This window comes from Mustela putorius, unplaced genomic scaffold, assembly GCF_011764305.1.
Source record: "Mustela putorius furo isolate JIRA1106 unplaced genomic scaffold, ASM1176430v1.1 tig00000196_pilon_pilon_pilon, whole genome shotgun sequence".
Taxonomy (NCBI): domain Eukaryota; kingdom Metazoa; phylum Chordata; class Mammalia; order Carnivora; family Mustelidae; genus Mustela; species Mustela putorius.
Window position 1 is genome coordinate 9,837,057 of NW_025421310.1, and position 18,978 is coordinate 9,856,034.

At 51.5% G+C, this 18,978-nt stretch overlaps 1 protein-coding gene across 2 annotated transcripts; it reads right to left on the reverse strand.

Annotated features, from left to right (window-relative positions):
* Positions 1–1,177: 1,177 nt before the first annotated feature.
* Positions 1,178–13,760, reverse strand: LOC101690899 (kallikrein-1-like). 2 transcript variants are annotated; one of them, XM_004767174.3, is made up of 6 exons: positions 13,702–13,760; positions 6,352–6,466; positions 4,521–4,677; positions 2,727–3,007; positions 2,435–2,571; positions 1,178–1,381 (listed from the first exon to the last, which is right to left on the reverse strand). In XM_004767174.3, the coding sequence occupies exons 3-6, from the start codon at positions 4,649–4,651 to the stop codon at positions 1,226–1,228; spliced, it is 705 nt and encodes a 234-aa protein (XP_004767231.1). In that variant the 5' UTR covers positions 4,652–4,677; positions 6,352–6,466; positions 13,702–13,760; the 3' UTR covers positions 1,178–1,225. The 2 variants fall into 2 exon arrangements, with proteins under 2 accessions (XP_004767231.1, XP_004767228.1); XM_004767171.3 differs by lacking the exons at positions 6,352–6,466; positions 13,702–13,760 and adding an exon at positions 6,123–6,184.
* Positions 13,761–18,978: the final 5,218 nt, after the last annotated feature.

The window sequence follows — 18,978 nt, forward strand, 5'->3', positions numbered from 1 at the left end:
GGGCGGGGCTTCATCTATGGGGTGGTGCCTGAGAAGGGGAGTGCCTTTCTCCGTAAAGGTTTCCGACGGAAGTTGAAGAGGGGGTGAGACTGGATGGATTTGCCGTGGAAATGAGATGCGGCTGACATTCGGGTGGGAGCTCAGATGAGGGGAGCCTTCCGCCGCATGGGCGTACTGAGGCAGGGAGAGATGTGCTCATCTGTGGCAACTCCAACATCCAGCTGGGGACCGAGATTCTCATAGCCAGGACCTCACGCTCACCAAACCGAACTCAGCAACCACGGAGCCGGACTGGGTCGGCACCAGCAGCATCACCACTGGTGTCTGGCTGGCACTTACATCCCACAGTGAGCTCTTCAGTCACTGTTGCTGCCCTTGCGCCCGTGGGGGTGGGGGTCTCTCCCTAACAGCTCTGTCCCTAGTCCACATCTCCGAGTGTGGATCCTGTCCCTAGGCGACGGCCCAAGCTTCCTGCAGTGGTGTCTGAGAAGGATGGCCATGGAGTTCCCTCTTGATTCACTCTCTTTTGAGGGCCTCATGGGCAGGAGGCGGAGGTAACTGTATTCCTTGGCTCATGCACCGTTGATCCAGCATCCATGACCCATCCTCCCACTGTGTTTATATTCAACTCATTGACTCAGACTCTCAACTATTAACTAATGATTCCTTCTCATCCCCATAACCCACTCCCCTTCCCACAGGCACCCCTTCTGGTGTCTTCCCCTGGCGTCATGACTTGACTGTGCTCTACAGAATGAGTACTGTGGGCGCATAGTGTAATTTACGTAAGGCTGTTAGGCTCCCTGACTTATTGTATGTTCACACGTTTTCACTCATGGCTGTGCTTTCATCCCTGGCATGCATGCATCAGCTTTGTACTTCGGACTCTGCTCAGTGCCGTGTGGCAAGCACCTACCACATGTCACTGTCCACCTGCCCAGGGTGGACACCCATCCCTCCTACAAGAGCCTGGCCACCCCCACCTTCAGTGTGTCTGTACAACCTGGGTGAGAAAGTGTTTCCAGACACTGCCTAATGTCTCCTGGAGGTTGGGGGGTCGCCCCCATTTGAAAGACACTGGTCTTCCCCGTCTCTACCCCTGACTCCACACTTTTTTAAGACACAGGCCAGGTGGGTCCCTGACTTCCACATCTAGAAAGGACAAACGATGCCAGAATTTGCTGCGTATTCTATTTGACTAAGGGGAGGGGAAGGTCAGAGGCATTCAGCTGTTGTCCAACATGGTCTCTTTGATCCATTGCAGATAGGGCATTACTTTGATATAGACGGAGGGCATACTGGGGCTGTCACATGGGACATGGCCCCCGGCTGGGATTCCCTGAAGCATACCATCGCAGATCAGGGGGCCCTCCAAGTCACCCTGCAGCACAAAGGGGAGAGGAAAAGGAACATTAACAAGGTCTTCAGTTCTGCATGCAGAGTACCAGCTCCTGGGCCCACAGAGCACAGACAGTGACACCCCAGCTCCGGGGGAAATCAGAGTTGTCTCCAGAGTCCACTGCCAGAGGGCTGGTGGGATTCCAACAGAGAGGACAATAGCTTGAGTCCTGGCCAATGGGGAGAAGACTTCAGGGTCTAGTTTCTGCACAGTGGGGAGGGTCCAGGAGAATAGTCCCAGCAGACAGATCAACGGCAAAAAGAAGTGGGATCCATCTACTGGGCCCTCCGACCTGAGGGCCCATCTCTGATGTCACCTCTCCCCTATAGCTTCCCCAGGTCCCTCAGAGGAGTGGCAGTCACCTCCCTGAGGCCCCAGGTGTGGTCCCACAGGAGGGACCCCTTCCCTCTGGTGTCACCTCCCACCCTCTCCCCTTGCTCACTGGGCTCCATCCACACTGGCCTCGCTGACACCCTCACATACACCAGGCCCACTTGCCCTAGGACCTCTGCACCTGCTCTACCCCCCCCCTGTTCCACTGGGCTCACCCTCACCTGCTACAGGTGTCCACTCAATCCCACCACCTCCTTGCCTTCCCTTCAGCTCACTGGCCATCTCCCCCGGCTCCATGATGTCTCCTTCTACCCCATGGCACCAGCATCTCCTGACATGAAAGCAGTGCCTCTCATGAAGCCCCCCACCACCACGTGAGGGACACAGACAGAAACAGTGAACGCGACATAGACAGCAGTGACTGCTGTCTTCCCATGGGCTAGGTTGGTGTCGGGCACGCAGTAGATGCTCAGTAAGTACGTGCTGCCTGGAGGAAGGGATGGACTGTGATGTAGAAGACTGAGGTGCGGGGGTGGTGCCTAGAAGGGGGTGTGGGATAGGGCAGGGGGCATGCAGGCACTGGGGGCGGGGCTACAGCTGGACAGCAGTGGGACCGATGCCTGATTAACCCTTGCACCCCGGTCCTGAATCTGGGCCTCGTGTCCGAGCCCAGGTGGTCGAGGGGGGGAGAGGCTGGCTCACCGGGCAGGTGTCACTGTTGCCCTCCAAAGGGCCAGCGCACAACATGTGATCTGTCACCTTCTGGATATGGGCCTTGGCACACACATCATTGGGCAGGAGTTTGAGGTCCATACACTGGAGATCGCCAGTGTCTGAGACTAGGACCAAGAGAAAAAAGAGCTGTGGCCAGACCCCAAGTGGCTCCTCAGTCCTCCTCCTCCCTCAGATCTTGAGTCCAGGCCCCAGAACCCTCCTCCCTACACCCAGGTGTCTGGGCTCCAGGCTGCATGGTCCGGCTCTGGTGTACACTTACCTGGTTCAATGCTGCCCCAGCCAGAGGTGTAGCAGGTGCTCCCCGGTTTGGGTTCCTGGGTGGGCAGGTCCAGGACCCTCACTGCATCTGTAATCTGGGCGGGCTCTGCCAGGCGGAGCAGCATGAGGTCATGGCTGTAGTCCTCTCCAGGGAGGCAGGTGTGTTTCTTCAAGAGACTCAGGTTGAATTTAGGGTGTGGGAAGTTTCTAATATCCTCGAATAATTGGGCTGTGTCTTCATGCTGGAACAGGCTGTGGCGACCCAGCCAGAGCTGGTAATTTCTGGGGAGAAAGGGAGCCCCAGGGAATGAGAAGAGAGAAGGGGGAGGGGAGGTGGGGCCAGGGAGGGTCCTGCAGACAGAGAGAAACAAGAGGCAACCATGGAGAAAGAGAGAGAGCCTGCGGTAAAGAATTAGTCACGGAAAAATAGAGACCTGAGGAAAACAAAAGAGGGTGACAGCATGAAAGGCAGATCCAGAGATAAAGAGAAGCAGTGAAAGAGAGAGCTTGAAACTGGAGAAGGAACGAGGCAGAGGGTAGAACAGGGAGCCCGTAGGAGCACAAAGGCAACAGGAGAGGAAGCAAAAAGGTGGCGACCCTGAGGAAGGGTCCCTGGAAAGAAGCAAGACTGAAAGAACAGACAGGAAGGGGCAGCAGGTCCAGTGCAACAGGGACAGGAGCAAGAGGAGAGAGGGAGGAACGCAAGCAGGTGGCGGGTACAACCTGAGAGAGAGCAGGGAGACAGGGAGGCAGAACAGGAGGGGCTGGAAGGGGGCCTGGGACTGGCTCAGCTGCAGCAGGGGCTGGGGGCTGGCTCCCCAGCAGCGGGTGGCCTGGCCCCCAGCCCAAGGTCGGCAGCCGCCTCCCTCCCAGGACCTCCTCCATCTTCTACCTCTACATCCCTCCATCACCCCCTCCCACCTGGGACTATCTCCGCTTCTCCTCCCCCCCAACCAGCTCCCCTCACTAACCTTCCTCCCCCTCTTCTTCTCCACCCTCTCCCCCTCTTTGGCCTCCTCTTTCTCCTCCTTCTCCTCCTTCTTCCAGGGCCCCCACCAGACTCCAGCTGAAACCAGCCCTTCCCTGTGTCCCCTGGAGTGCATCATTGTCCTGGAGGGAGGGGCTGGGCACATGAGAAGCCCCCCCAACACACACACACACACATCAGGAGAATCCCTTCCTTTTCTCTGGATGTCTCCCTCAGTCCCATCCTGGGGGTGCTCAGCAGCAATCGGGGGAAGGGAGTGAGGCAGAGACCCAGAGAGACAGATGGGGCAGAGGCATGGAGGGTGAGACCTATAGTGACAGGGATGTAGCTGAGGGACCCAGAGGTGGACAGACACAGGGGGACACACAGAGACCCTGAGACAGGAGAGAGAGGGAGACGGATAAATCATAGACAGACAGACACACGACAGAGCAAGTGACTGAGAGACAGAGACACAGGACAGGGAGACAGGAAGATAGTTACAGGGAGAGACAGAGAGACACGGGCTGCCATGGGAGGGCTTCCCTGGGGTGGTCCCTGCCACTCTCCATGAGCCCCAGACCAGTACCATCTTTGTTTCCCTCAGCCCCCCAGCCTCTCCCACCCCAAGAGAGATTTCACAACCAAAGCCCATTGGACCCTCAAATACGTGCACTATGTCCTTGAAGCTCTCTGATATCCCCCTGAGCTAAGATGCCTGTCCCCCAACTTCCCACATCCCTGTGGGGTGAACCCAAGGTCTGTGCCCCATTGCTTATTCCTGTGGGAGTACAGACACCCCCTCCCAGACCCCATGCTCAGACTCACTTGTACATGCACTGGGCAGCTGTGAGCACCCACTGTGGGTGCACCAGAACACCCCCGCACCTGACACTGCTGAAATTGTACACAAGCGACAGCCAGGGTTGGAAATTATTACACTCCGAGCCTCCGCTCATCTGGGACTGGATGGGAGCCACAGCACCTGCAGAAGGATGCTGAGTCAGGGCAGGTGGGAGGAGATGATGGGGCTGGGAGGGTCTAGGTTAGGAGAGGGACACAGCCACAGAAGAGCAGAGCTGAGGTTCTGGTAAGTGGTGCGGTAAGGGTCTGTGATTTTCCTGCAGTCCCTAAATTGGGTGGGTGACAGATCCTGCCTGAGAAGACATTCTGCTGAGACAGACTGCACCCCAGGAATCAGAAGAAAACAGGAAGCATCTGGAGCAACTTGTGGTGTGCAGGCCAGCTGTTTTGTAGTGATCTGGAGTTCCTGGACTGGGGGACAGCTGGCGTTGGTGGAGGTGTTGGCTCAGAGAAGAGGAAGGGGATTTAGAAGCCAGTGTTAAGCAGGCACCTGGGTGGCTCAGTGGGTTAAAGCCTCTGCCTTTGGCTCAGGTCATGATCCCAGGGTCCTGGGATGGAGGCCTGTGTGAGCTCTCTGCTCAGCAGGGAGCCTGCTACCCTTCCTCTCTCTCTGCCTGCCTCTCTGCCTTCTTGTGATCTCTGTCTGTCAAATAAATAAATAAATAAAATCTTTTAAAAAAAGAAAGAAAAAGAAAATCAGTGTTAAGGACTCCAAAGGAGAGGGTCATGGATCATGGACTGGGAGAGAAGAATTTGAGTGGTGCTGGGGCGCCTGGGTGGCTCAGTGGGTTAAGCCGCTGCCTTCGGCTCAGGTCATGATCTCAGGGTCCTGGGATCGAGTCCCGCATCGGGCTCTCTGCTCAGCAGGGAGCCTGCTTCCTCCTCTCTCTCTGCCTGCCTCTCTGCCTACTTGTGATCTCTCTCTGTCAAATAAATAAATAAATAAAATCTTAAAAAAAAAAAAAGAAGAAGAAGAAGATCGGGAGCCTAAGCCAGTCTGCTTCTATAAAAAAAAAAAAAAAAGAATTTGAGTGGTGCTAAGGGGTCTCAGTCTTAAATATCTTGTATGCCTGTGGTGGGAATTTTGGGTTCTGAGAAGGTTTCAATATTTAGGGGATGAGGACTGAGAGGAAAGGTCACCTGGGGGCTCAGGAGCCAGAGCACCGGACCTTGGAGAACTAGGAAGTAGGACAGGAGGATCAGGGTCCCTGGGTCCAATGAGGAGGAGGTGCTGCTTGGAAGAGTTGGGGAGCACTGAAGAGAAGAGACAGAGATGGCTCCAGACTGCACGTGTCCGGAAGCTGTCTGGGGGTCACTGGGAGGAAGCAGGCACCCAGTGTGGCAGTGAGGACTGTGAAGAAGATGGCTGGCAGGGTGGAGAGCTAAGGAAGGTTCTGGGGTGGGGGTGGGAGAGGCAGGAAGAGACTGGTACCCAGCCTGGGCTGGACTGTGGGTGGGAGAAACAGGCTGCGCGGATGGGGAGAGTGCTGGCCTTGTGGGGGTGGCAGGGTGAGAGCACCATGAGAGTCAGGGCCCCTCTCCCTCTTTCAGATCCATTCTACTCACCAGTCCACCCCAGGGACATTGCCAGGCACAGGACCAGGAGCCACATGGTGACAGAGTGTCCAGGAGCTGGCAGACGGTGAGCTAGGAGCTGGGGAGGCTTTAAAGTCTACAACCCCATGGCCACACCCCTGATCTGCTGCCACCAAGAAGCTGGCCAAAGCCTGGCCCTGCTTCTGGGTGTGGACAGCCCCCACCCCCAGGGCTATGGGAGGGATGAAAGAGCAAGCACCTGTTGTTCTTAGGTCCTTAATCACGCTGGATATATGCCGGGCTCTGAGTCCAAATGGGCCAGGGCCTACAGCCCTGTTGCCTTGCTCTTTTCGACACAGGCAGTGAGAGGAAGCCTGAGAAAACAGAATCAGCAGCACTGGAGAATCAGGATTTCTATTACAAAGCCTCCAATGGCTACACTCCAAGAGAGATTTCACAACCCAAAGCCCATTGGACCCTCAAATACATGCACTATGTCCCTGAAGCTCTCTGATATCCCCCTGAGCCAAGATGCCTGTCCCCCAACTTCCCACATTCCTGAAATACGAGCTCGGCTTTCAGAACCCCTGTACTTCCAGATGCAGGAATGAGTTGCCCGACTAAAATGTTCCCCACAAAATCAATTCTTGGAATGCCAGAGATCCACAATTCCAACACTACTGGACCCAGAAATATGAAATTCCAAAGGTATCCTGGAGCGAATCTCCTAGCATCCCAAAATCCAATGTTCCCGAACAATTCAGAGGTACCAACATAGACCCCCTCCCAACTCCTCATTCCTTAACCTGGACATCTGATGACCCAGGACACCCGGATGAGTTGCATATTCAGGTCAAGAGAACCCTCGAAGAATCCAGTGGCGCTGCTCCAGTGAACATTTAGATTAGAGGGGCCTCGTTAATGCACCTCAGGATGAAGTGGCATTGAACATCGCATTTTGGAGTCTCAGAAGAGACTCAAGAACTAGAGCCTTTCGGGCCTCCAGTGTTATCCTACGTGCTATGGACAGAATGTCTGCATTCCTCCCAAATTCTTACATTGAACTGCTACTCCCCAGTGTGATGGTTTGAGGATATGGGGCCTTTGGGAAGTGATTATGTCACAAAGGTGAAGTCCTCATGAATGGAATGAATACACTTAAAAGGGATCCCTTTCCCCTTCTGCCATGCCAAGACACAGAGAGAAGAAAGTCATCTGTGAGCCAGGAAGGGGGCTCTCACCTACGGAAGACAGGCGGATCCAGCCCCTCCCATGTCAAGCACTTGATCCAATCTTTCCCCCTCTGCTCTGAGCCGCATGAGAAGCTCCCAAGACAGGAAGTGAGAGAAGTGGTCAACGACAGTCACAAGTAAAGACCATAAAGACTGGGGTACAGGAACACATTCAGTCCATGATCTGACCTCCCCCACACACAGATCAGTGTCACCCTGTGGGAGAAATGGAGACAGTGCCCAATCCCCATCCTAATCCCCATACATGACCTCAACCAAAACCCAGTACAACCCAACGCAACCAACCCCAATCCCACATGTGTCCAACCCAAGGCAAATGAACCCACCCAACTCAACCCAACAGAACACAGCCACCACCTTCTCCACATTCAAAATCAAACCAAACCCATACCATCCTTCCATCCAACACAACCAATCTTAACCCCCAGGTCTTCTACATCCACAAATATATTGCCCACCATCCCCCTAGAGCCCCCACATCATTCCCATCCAAATCAAACCAAAACCATTCCAAATCCCAACTTTACCCATGCCTTCCTTTCAATTTCTCCAGGTGCTCCTGATGTGTTTTTTCAACATTGTCCCCCTTCTAGCTTTTCAAACTACGGTCTCTTTCCTCTGGAACTCCATTCCTTTTGTCCCCCCCCCCCTCTCATTTGCTAGTACCTGAAGGAGGGAGGAGAGGAAAAGGACAGGAGGGCAGGGGTTTCCATGGTTTAGGATGGAGGCAAAGCCAGTGGACACAGATTCAGACATGTGGTCACTTGGACTGAGTCACTCAATGTCACCCATGTACCATACCGCTTAAGTGGATGTAGCCACTGAGAATGGATGACAAAAAGATGTCTCTGTATCACAGATGACTCCAACATCTCAGCCAAACTCAGTGTCACACAAGGTTATGAATGTGGTCATCCTATTTCATGGATGTACACACATGCAAATCACACTTTCAAACTTGGGCACTAAGTGGACAGCACCTCATGCTGAAACTCACTTGACATATGCACATTATTCAAGAACCACAGTAGATGTTCATATGTGCATATGGATGTAGGCAGATGAGTCATGAGTGCCTGTACACACACACACACACACACACACACACTGACACCAAGCTTTGGATGTACCAACTCAGACCTAAATTCACAGTGTCCAATGGAGGTCTGAACACATCCAATATCAGAGATGCACACACTTGTACACGGGGTCTAGACATAGAAGCCAGGTCCTGAATAAGGATACACAGGGGAGACACGTCAGTATGGACTCAGGCCCCTGAAGACATGTTCAGAAACATAGCTCTATAAAATGGTATTATAGCCAGCATTTGACCTCTGTGTGTTTCCATTTCCTCATCTGTTAAATGGAGGTTGTTTTAAGGTTAAAGAGGGGTCTGTGTGTGAGAGAATGCCTCGGACAAGTTGCTGCTTAATAACAGTTATTTTCATCAAGGGCTAAATGTGGATATTAAATGTTGTGGACACAGATATGGTCATGCTCACAGATGCACATAGATGCATGCTCACATAGATGCAGACCCAGGTAAGATAGTCAAGGTCAAAACTGGATTATTCCACAAGCCACTTAGTGGCGGTGATTCAAAGTGGCAGGCACAAACCCAGAGGCTGAGCATTCAGGTGTGGACCCAGTGGATCCGACCCCAGTGCAACACCTAGACACAGGCTGGACATTGAAGATGACAGAGACAGCTGGAGATACAGGCTTCAGGACAGGACACATCGCTACATCAGCCCCCAAGTCAGATGCTTGATGTTCAAGATCTCTCACCGTGTTTCATGTATGATGACAAAGTTCACAAGAGGAAGCAAGTAGGAGACAGGTAAGGCCTTGCACACTTGTCCCCCCACACACACACAGCTGCGCTGTGCACAAGTACCAGACAGGCAGTTTACGAGCTCAAAGGACTATGAACCTCTATGAACTCCTTGTCTACGATAGAACTCTCTATCTAAGGGAAACATAGAGACATCCCCTCAAGATCAAAGCCACACACACACACACACACACAGGCACAGAAACAGAAGCCAACACTAGGGCAGGACTGGACATCAATCCCACAGATCAAATGACCACACTCTTCCCCCTGCTGTTGGAAACTAGGGCTGGAACTCTGGTGAGCAGAGGCCATGTAGATGTGGTGGAGAAAGAGCATGAGGAAAGCAGAGTGATACTACCTTCCCCTTCCTTGGAGGAAAGGGAAGGGGTGAGACTGGACTCATGTTCTCAGAAATTCTCCATGGACATGTCACATCTTCATAACAAAGGAATCAATATGTATTTTACTCTGGACTGTCTTCCAAGATTGTTTGTCTATCATGCAGCCTTTCAAGATGGTATCTCCCTCAGAGAAGGTTTGTTTACTGTCCACTATTTAATAAAAGATAATGTCTGTTTATGGCCAAGGACAATAAAAATTATATGTCCCTCCAGAGAAATTTTATTTGCAATCCAGAATTATAAAGATAATATCTCAACCACATTCTGACTTTGGAAAGTTTGCCAGCAGCCCCCTTATAAGATTAAGGATTCCCAAACTCAAATCCTCAGCTATGACACAAATCACTGTGTGCACAGAATCCACCTATGTTCCTTGATCACCCCCATGGGCGTTGGAGAGCCAGGTGAATGGGTGAAAATATAAAGCCCATGCTGCCTCCTGGGCCATGAGTCGTAAAATCCTGCCTCTGACCCAGGATCTGCTGTGTTCTGCCAGTACTCACAAAACTGGCCAGCTAACATTTGCTTGCAAGGCAGTAAAATCTTGGACTTTTCAGAATTCGTGACAAACAGCTAGGCCCTGAGGCAGCAACTGGCCAGATGGAGGTAGAGGTAGGCAGGGGACCTGCTGGGCAGCCACATGGTGGAGGACAGACCAGGACTGAGCTGAACTTTGGGGGAGAGGTGTAAGCAGTGGAGATGCTGGACTCGCCTGCCCCAAGGATGCATCCAAACACAAAGTCATCCCACCAGATTTTTCAGAAACTTCCTTTCATCACTAATGTCCCTCCCCCTGCCCAACACGCTCGTCCTCTTGGCTCTCCCTCTGGGGAAAGTACACTGTTCCCTCAGGCACCAGGACAGACCCCAGGTGCCTCACAGACCTTCAGACACGAACACTCGCTCCCTGGATCTTCTCTATCCCCTACACCCTGGCTGAAACACATCTCTATTTGGACCCTACCCACAGTGTCCTCCCTTTCATCAGGATCTTCCCATATATCTCCTTTTGAACTTCTGAATGTTCTTCTTTCCCATCATGCCTTCATTTGAACAGAAGATACCGGGATGGCTGGCAACTCATTTTACATTGTAATTCAGCCACTCAGAGGGTAAGACTCCAGGTTTGGATTTCAGAAACCTCAGCTCTGCAGCAATAAAAAAATAAATGGTTCTTTCCGGGCAGACATAGAATGGTGAAGACCACCAGAAGCAGTTTGCTTGCAGTTCCTAAAGCCTGAACTACACCATACACCAGAAATACATCTTATCTCAGGGATATATCAACTCTCCACTTAAAAAAAATTTTTTTTCTTAGAGAGAGAGAGAGTACACATAAGCAGCGGGGCTTAGAGGGCTTGGGCTAAGAGTTGGAACTGTGCTGTGGAGGTGGAGGGACATGGGGACAGGAACACTGCTCAGGGTCCGGATAGAGAGACAAGGGGAGTGGGAAGGGTGGGAAGGTTCTGAAATTCTGGAGCCATTCCTGGGGTTGTGGGTTGGTGGCAGGGCCTGGGTGGGGAGACTATAGTGAGTGTAGAGCCAACTACAAGAATCAAGCAGGAGACAGAGGGCAGCATCTAGAGTAGCATGTGGTGTGGGGGTCTGGTGATTTGAGGAATCACATGGCAGGGGGCGGGGGGAAATGGTTGTGTGGTCTGGGATATTAAGAGTTTCCAGAAACTCCACATAAGGGTCCCAGAGGGGCAGAGGCTGAGAGAGGAAAGTTTTAGTGAGTTCCATGCTGAAAAAACTTTTGAGGCCTGTGGTGAGCTTTTGAGGTTGTAAAACATCACTGATTTAGGTGTTAGTTCTGGTGGGTTGAGAAAAGCATCTTGGATGGATTTAGGGTGTTTGAGAATGGGGGTTCCCAGAACTGTGGCTGGAGGCTTTCAGCTGGGCTGAGAGTTGAGAGAATTGGGTATCTCCCTATCACAGGGTGACTGAAAGGGTGAGGGTCAATGCTAGGAGCTGTTGGCATTCTAAGAGGGAGTGGGAGGTTCAGGAACAATGCTGTGGTCATGGTGGGAATGCAGTCAGGAGGAGAGGGGTGAGTGATAGTCATCCTGGGAGGGGGTGAGAGGTGGCCCTTTCTGTCTGAAGGACATGGAAATCATGGTCTCAGGTACCAAAGGGACTTGGGTTTCTCCTAGCAGTGGTCTCAGAACCAGAATGGAAAAGTAGCAAAGCACTTGATAGCCTAGGGATCCTGGTTCATCTGACAACCCAAGTCAAGAGTATCCTCATGCAAAATCCAGTACTTTGTGCAATGGACTATGTAGTTCTCAGGAGCTAGATTCATGCACCTCAAGGTTCATCTTTGGGGGTCTCAAAGGAGAGACAGAATGGTTTACTAGGCTTCCACCATTTTGATTTCCAAGGCTCTTTGGAAAAATCAGAGCTACTCTTGATGGGTCAGCCTAAGGTATGTGTTTAAAACTTGATAGAAAATCCCCCTCCTCTCCTATTTAAGTACACAAATAAGCGCTTGGGGGCATTGAGGGGCACATGGCTGGGACAGTTGGTAGAGCACTGAACTCTTGATCTCAAGGAGATGGGGTAAGTGAGTTCAAGCCCCAAATTGGGGATAGAGTTTACTTTTTAAAAGTAATGAAATATCCTCCTTTCAAAAATAAAATAAATAAGTGGCCATTGTATAAACTGAAACTAAAATAACACAGCATGCTAACTATACTGGATTTTTTTTTTTTTTTAATGGGCAGACACAAACCCATTTTAAGATCATAAGAACTGGAGTAGAGGAATATAGTCAATTCAGGGGCCAGAGAACCCACATGCAGATCGGGGTCCCCCGAGTCACCCTGTGGAGAGACCTTATGGGTCCAGCACCCTATCTCCATCCTGACCCTCATCTACAACCCCAACCAAAATAGCACCTGACACACCTAACTGAATCCTGACCCAACCCCATACAACCCCAACTCACTCATTTCAAACCAAACCAATTTCTGGACAATGGCCATTCCACAATGCAGCCTTGGAGCCTATGATTCCTGGAGAGATGATGTCCAGCCTTGATCATCCATCTTCCCAACATGACTCCCTGTGTGGTCTTGGGCTCCTTGTCAGACACGAGGGCTCAGCCAGTTGCCATGCAGGCTCTGGACACAAGGGGGCAGGTGTGGGCAGCACTCTGGGCAGTGCAAGTGATAGGAGTCACACTGGTTGGGCTAGTTTCAACAACTTGACCTCATGGTGATGACCTTGTGTCTCACAGCACTGCTGGATGAAGCCTGAAACAGCCCACGGTTGCCCTTGAGCATTGCGTTTATGCAAACTGTACGCACCACGAACACCCACGTGCAACTGTGTAGGCAGATGGCTATGCACAGGTTGAGTGTGGGGCAGACAAAAGACCAAAGTGTAAGCAACCTGGGCTCTCTCAACCCTATGGGACATTGGAGTTCCACTCACCTGCTCTTAACATCTTAGAGCCACAGTCTTGCCCTGCCTCTCAGATTCCTTGCAGTCCGGAGGCACACGCACATGCACTCCAGCCCCATGACTCCAGTACCTCTTCCACATAGTATGCGAGCTGAGAAATGCCCCTTCGTGGGAGGCATATTTATTTTCTAAAGAGCAAATAAATCTTTATGAGAGCAGGATGTTGTCTTTATTCGCTAGGATAAGACACGGACTTTTTCTGGAGAGAAATCTCTGTTGTCCCGGACTGTAAACCAACTGCTCGGACCGGAATAACCGTCTTGCAAGACGGCTTGGTAGACCAAACTCCAAAAACACGCAGAAACATGGGAGTCCATGGAGAATTCTATCCCAACCACCTTTGTCTTTTGTCCTGCTCTGTCTCTCTCCTCCTCTTCTCCGAGTCACCCTCTCTTTCCTCACCCCACCGGCTTTGATGTTCTGCCTGACTTGGATCTTGCTCCCTTTCCCTCTGTCCCGGAAGCGCGGCGGGAGCCCTCTGGTCTGAGGTGGACGGATACTTGCAGACTTTGTGTCCACGGGAGCACAGGGCTGCGGAAAACCCCAACACCAACCTAATTCCTGCACAAACCTGTGCCCGTTCGCCGAATGGACCCAAGAATTCCTGCAGAACAGCTAAGAACAAATTCCAGGACGAGTCTCCAACCTACCCTCTCGGCCGCCGCCGAGATCCACCTCCTTCAGCGTTCCCGAATTCTGCGTGATTCCCCCAAACCCTCCTCCCTCAAACCCGGGAGCAAACCTCCGTGGACAAGCACACTTGGCGCCACCTAGCGGCGGGAGCCTGCCAGGCCAAGAAGAAAAGACGCCATGTTTTCAGTCTCGGTCCCCCACCCCCAGCCCCGCCCGCGGCTCCTCCCAGCACAGAAAGTGAGACAAAATCTCAGAGATAAACTAGAAATCCTAGTCCGTACCGGAGTACTTCTCCCTGCTGGAGAGAACACTCTCACGCTGGGGCCCCAAACATCTGTTTCTTACCCCCTTGGGACTCAGTGTTCCCGTGTGTAAAACGGGAGTCTCTATAAAGGAATTTCAGAGAAAGGTGCCATATCTGAGAGGTGGACAGTCGGATTTCGGATTCTTCAAGTCCTGGAACTGCCGCTGCCCAACTGTGTTATCTAAGACAGACCATACGACCACTCCTCCCCAGGATAAACAGGACTAATCATCATCTGGGATTACTAGGCCCTAAATGCCAGGCATGGCAGCATTTATGGCCCTAAATGCCAAGCAAGCACTCTTGCCTCAAAACATTCCTATGAGGCAGAAGCAATTATTTGCATCTTACAGATGCGGAAACTGAGGCATAGGGAGGCCAAGTGACTTGCCCAAGGTGCACAGTATTATGGGCTGCAGGCAAGATGCCAACCCAGGCCCCTGGCTCTAGAGTTCACATCTGAATCACATCCTGTGTTAACCGGTCTTTTAAGTGCGAACCTAATGTTATGATTTACACACCTGCTCCATGCATATTACCTCATCCAACCAGAGACCATCCCCACCCTTTTTCCACTCCTATCCCACAACGAGACCCTGATAACCAAAGAAGTGATGCTTTGCACCCAAGGATCCCTTGGATCATTCTCTTGCCTCCTCCCCTCTGCAGCCTAGATGACCTTGAACAACTGGGGCCTTCCCCTCCCCACTGTTTGTTAGTGTGTGAAATGGAGTGAAATTAATAGTGCCCTTAGCTCCTTATAGGTAGTGGCTCTTAGACACTCCTTGGTAAACTCTACAAGGAGACCCTCTGTTTATCTGATTCTAAAGATGAGAATCAGAAGCAGAGAAAGGAAGACACACCAGAATCTCCCAAACTAGCAAGCAGTGAGGTGGAGCTCTCTGACTCCAGAGCCCGTACTCTGAAACACCACCTTCCACTGTCCCACACTGAAGGTGGAGGGGAGGGGTGAAGGGAAGCCTCAGGCACCAGGAGTCCAGTCCCATTCCAGGGCGGGAGGGACACAATGATTGTCTCCATGGGGAAGGGGGTTCAAGATGAGACTCGTTCAGACAAGGGGATCCCAGCCTCAAATGACTCACTGAAGGCAAGTACCTTGTCCAGGGGTGATGCAGTCACCACTGAAGGGCTATGAGAAGGGGAGGAAAGGGGTCAACTCTGAGTGTAGAGAGACCTTCTGAGATCACCTGGTAATGGGTGGGAGGAGACAAAATAGAGGACGGGAGGCTGGAGGTGAGGGTCTAGGAGTAGAGGAGGATGCCTGACTTGCAGCCAGGCCAAGGGAATGGAGAGAAGGGATGGGGCTGGAGACCATTGAGCTGTAGGGGATAAGGAAAAGGAAGGTGTGGGGACAGTGCCTGCGGGACAGGCCGTAGGACAGGGTGAACAGTGGAGCTGTCCCTGAGATGGAAAACATGGGAAAACGAGTTTGGTGAGAGAGAGAAATGATTTAGGACACTGTGAGTGAGAAGGGCCTGAGGACATTGCGGGTGGGAGGATGCCCAGAAGCAGGTGGCTGCCAGAGGCTGGAGTTCGAGGTCAGATGAAGGAGACCTGTGTGGTTGGTGCTTGAACCACATGAGTTGAGACAAGAGAGGTTCAGGCTTCAGGGAGTGTTCTCAGGAGGAGGAGGAGGAGCAAGGCAGACGGCAGGACTCAGGCCGCCTGTGGAGGTGAAGGACAACTGGAAAGAGGCCCAGAAGGACATGGATCGATAGCCCAGGTCTGTCTAGGTCAAAGTGGGTGGGAGGAGGGGCGCTGACGTCACCGTGTCAGGGCGGGGCGGGATGCCCTCCCCATGAGCCTGTGAGCCTGGGTTGAGCTAGGTCTGAGATCTGTCCGTGTCCCCATCTGTGTCATGGGGATGCTTACAACACCTGCCTGAGTGAAAGGAACACATGCAATCATGATGGAAAGTGCTTAGCCTGACACCAGGGAAGTTCTCATGGTGATTACCCCAGGGGTTCACCTCATTCCCCTCTTCACCACCCAGATCCAACAGAGGGAGGTGGCTCCTGGGATTGAGGCAATGGGCCAACCAGGTGTTCGAAGAGTCAGAATGCTGGATTCCTCTGCATCCTCTGCATGACCATTGCCTATGACACCCCTCTCTGAGCTTCAGTTTTCTCCACATTAAGAAGGAAGCCATGATAACCACCCCCACAGGGCTGTCAGGAGGATAAATGAGATAAGGTACACAGGAACTGCCTAACGGAAGCTGTAGCCCACTGAGTCCTAGAGATCGTCAGCAAGAATTTTTTTGCCAGATGAAGGGACAAAGGAGTTCTAGAATAGCTTCTCAACTGGGAATCCAGAATGTCTAATGTCTGGGGGGATTCCAGAACATCTGAAGATCTAGGGTTCTAGAATATGTGGAGGTTTGTGGTTCTAGACTATTTTAACCTCAGGTTCTAAAGTGTTCGAGGTCCTAGACTTCTAGCTATCTTTAGTTCTAGATACTAGATTCTAGAATCTGGAGATGTAGTAGGCTAGAAATTTTGAGGGTCAATCATTCTAGAATAACTGAGACCCTAAGATTCTGGAATAACTGGGGGTCAGTGGTTCAGGAATATCCCAAAGACATCTGGTGGCTTAGATGCCATCATTCTCACATATTATCTGTAGGAAAATCAAGGGCCAAGGACCCGGAGGCATTGGCCACTGATCCCCTAAACAGTCAGCCCTGTTCATACAGCCTCTTCCCATATAGGTAATGGCTTTCCAGACACTAAGAGGGACCATGTTTGTAGTAGGTCCCATCCTTCACTGGGTGATCTGTGGTCAGACCCTCCTGCTCTCCGTGCCTTCTCATTAGTTATACAAGCCAGCACAGACTCTAGAAAATTGCTAAGGGCCCTCCTATGGTCCTGAGACATTAGAAGACAACTTGGAATTCCCAAAGCTTTGAGTCATTTTAATAATGATCGCCAGAAAGCAGAATCCAGATTTCAAAATGCAGAATCTCTTGATCCAAATTAAAGGATCCAAATTAAAGACTCCAATCTACCAGTGTCTAAATTCATATTACAGAGAAGATTCTAGGAACTCAGGCCCATATCTCCCAGTTCAGCCCTTTAAATGAACGGTGTAGATTTGAAACTCCAGAATTTACATTCCAAAACTAATCCATGAAATCTTAAAGGTCTAGATCCAGACTCTAGAATCCAGGCCTTAAAACTCAAAATTTAAAATCTACCATTCATGCCCCAGGCTTCACACAGCAGATGTGAGGGATCCTAGGACCTCAAGTCCTAGGTGCTAAACACCAAATTCCAGACTCCTAGTCTGGATTCTAGATTCAAAGGCCCTGGATCTAGAATCCAAGACTAAGACCTATCACTCAAAGACCAGACTGTAGGATCCAGATTCCAGACCCAAACTCCAGAATACAGACTCCAAAATCCATACTCTATACTTCAGATCATAAATGCCTGACTCTAGACCACCAAATTCGGAGTCCAGAGTTGGAGATCCACAACAAAACGTACAAAACCCAAGATCCAGAATACAATGCCCAGGATCCAGAGTTAGGAACCAAAGGCACCCAGATCCAGAATCAGAGATCTGAATCCAAAACCCCAAATCAGGAAGTGGGGATCCAGATCCAAACTCCACTGTTCAAAATCAGAGATCCAAGGTTCAGAATCCCAGAATTGAGGGGTCCAGATCCAGGTCCAGAATCTGAGATTCAGAACCTTACCCCAGGCATAAGAAACATGGCGCTAGAATACAGTTTCTATACTCCAGACCTCAATTCCAGGTTCCAGGTTCCAGATTGCTGGTCCTATCTGTTGATTTCTTCTGATTTGGGGCTCTTGCCCTCCTGCCTCCTCTCCCTTTAGGAACTGTCCCTGGCAGGGAATTCTTCCTTATAGACTCAGACAAAAGCTTCAACCTAATAAATGCTCATTAAGCCTTGTCCCCCACCCCACTAGCCACCTAGGTGTCCCCACCTGTAAACCTGACTCTCAGCCACCTTCCACCCCACCCCACCCCACCCCCTAGAGACTCTAGGTGGGGCCAGAGCCTACAAATTCAGGTATTCAGGTGCCTGCTCCCCTTCTTCTGGCATCCAAGCTGCCCCAGATGAAGCTGGAGGATCTTTGGGGTGAGATCTTTGAGACAAGAGCTAGGGATGGGGGGAATGGGAGATAGCCAGGAAGACACAGGTCTGCCCTGGTCTAGGGGAGACACTGGATGCCCTGGTCCCAGGAAGCAGACATACACTGCCCTGAGGGACTTGAATTTCAAGGGTACCTGTTTAGGTCCATGTGCCCTTTACTGAAGCCTCAAGTTGGACCTGAACAAAGAAACTGTCCTGGAGATGCAAGAAGGAGCTGCAGAGGGGCCAGGGAGGAGGGGGATAGAGTGAATCAGGAGGATGTCCCCCAAAGCTCTTGTATCAGAGCTAAGAAAAGGTCAGGAGTTATCAAGGGTTCAGGTCAGCTCAGCTCAATCTCCCCAGGTGCCAGGCCCCAGGCTGGGGACACTGAGATGACCTTATATGAGCATTCCTGGGGATTTGTGGTGTGATAGAGGTACACCAGGGGCTGTAAGGCCCAGAAAAGACATCTGCTAGGTCTCAGGGCTTCCTGGAAGAGGTGGGAGCTGAGCCTTGGAGGGAAAATATGAAGTTGGAAGATAAGGGGAAGGCTTTAATTCATTCCCAAAGCTTGTTAGGGCCTCCCATGGACTGGACCCTTCACCAGGAATCCAGTGTTCAGTCAGGTCAGGCCTGCCTACAGCAAGTTCTCAGTCTGATGGAGGAGGCAGACACCACTCATTAGAGATGGTCAGAAAATCCCTCAAAGTCAAGTGGATCCTGAAAGGAATGGCATACCTGGGAGGAAGAGGCATGGAGGCATGACATCAAGGAAGGAAAATGGGAGAATCAGCTGCATCTAGAAGGGCAAGCTTATGAGAGACCCCCTCAGAGGGCCTGGTAGAAAGAGAGAAACCACTCATATCC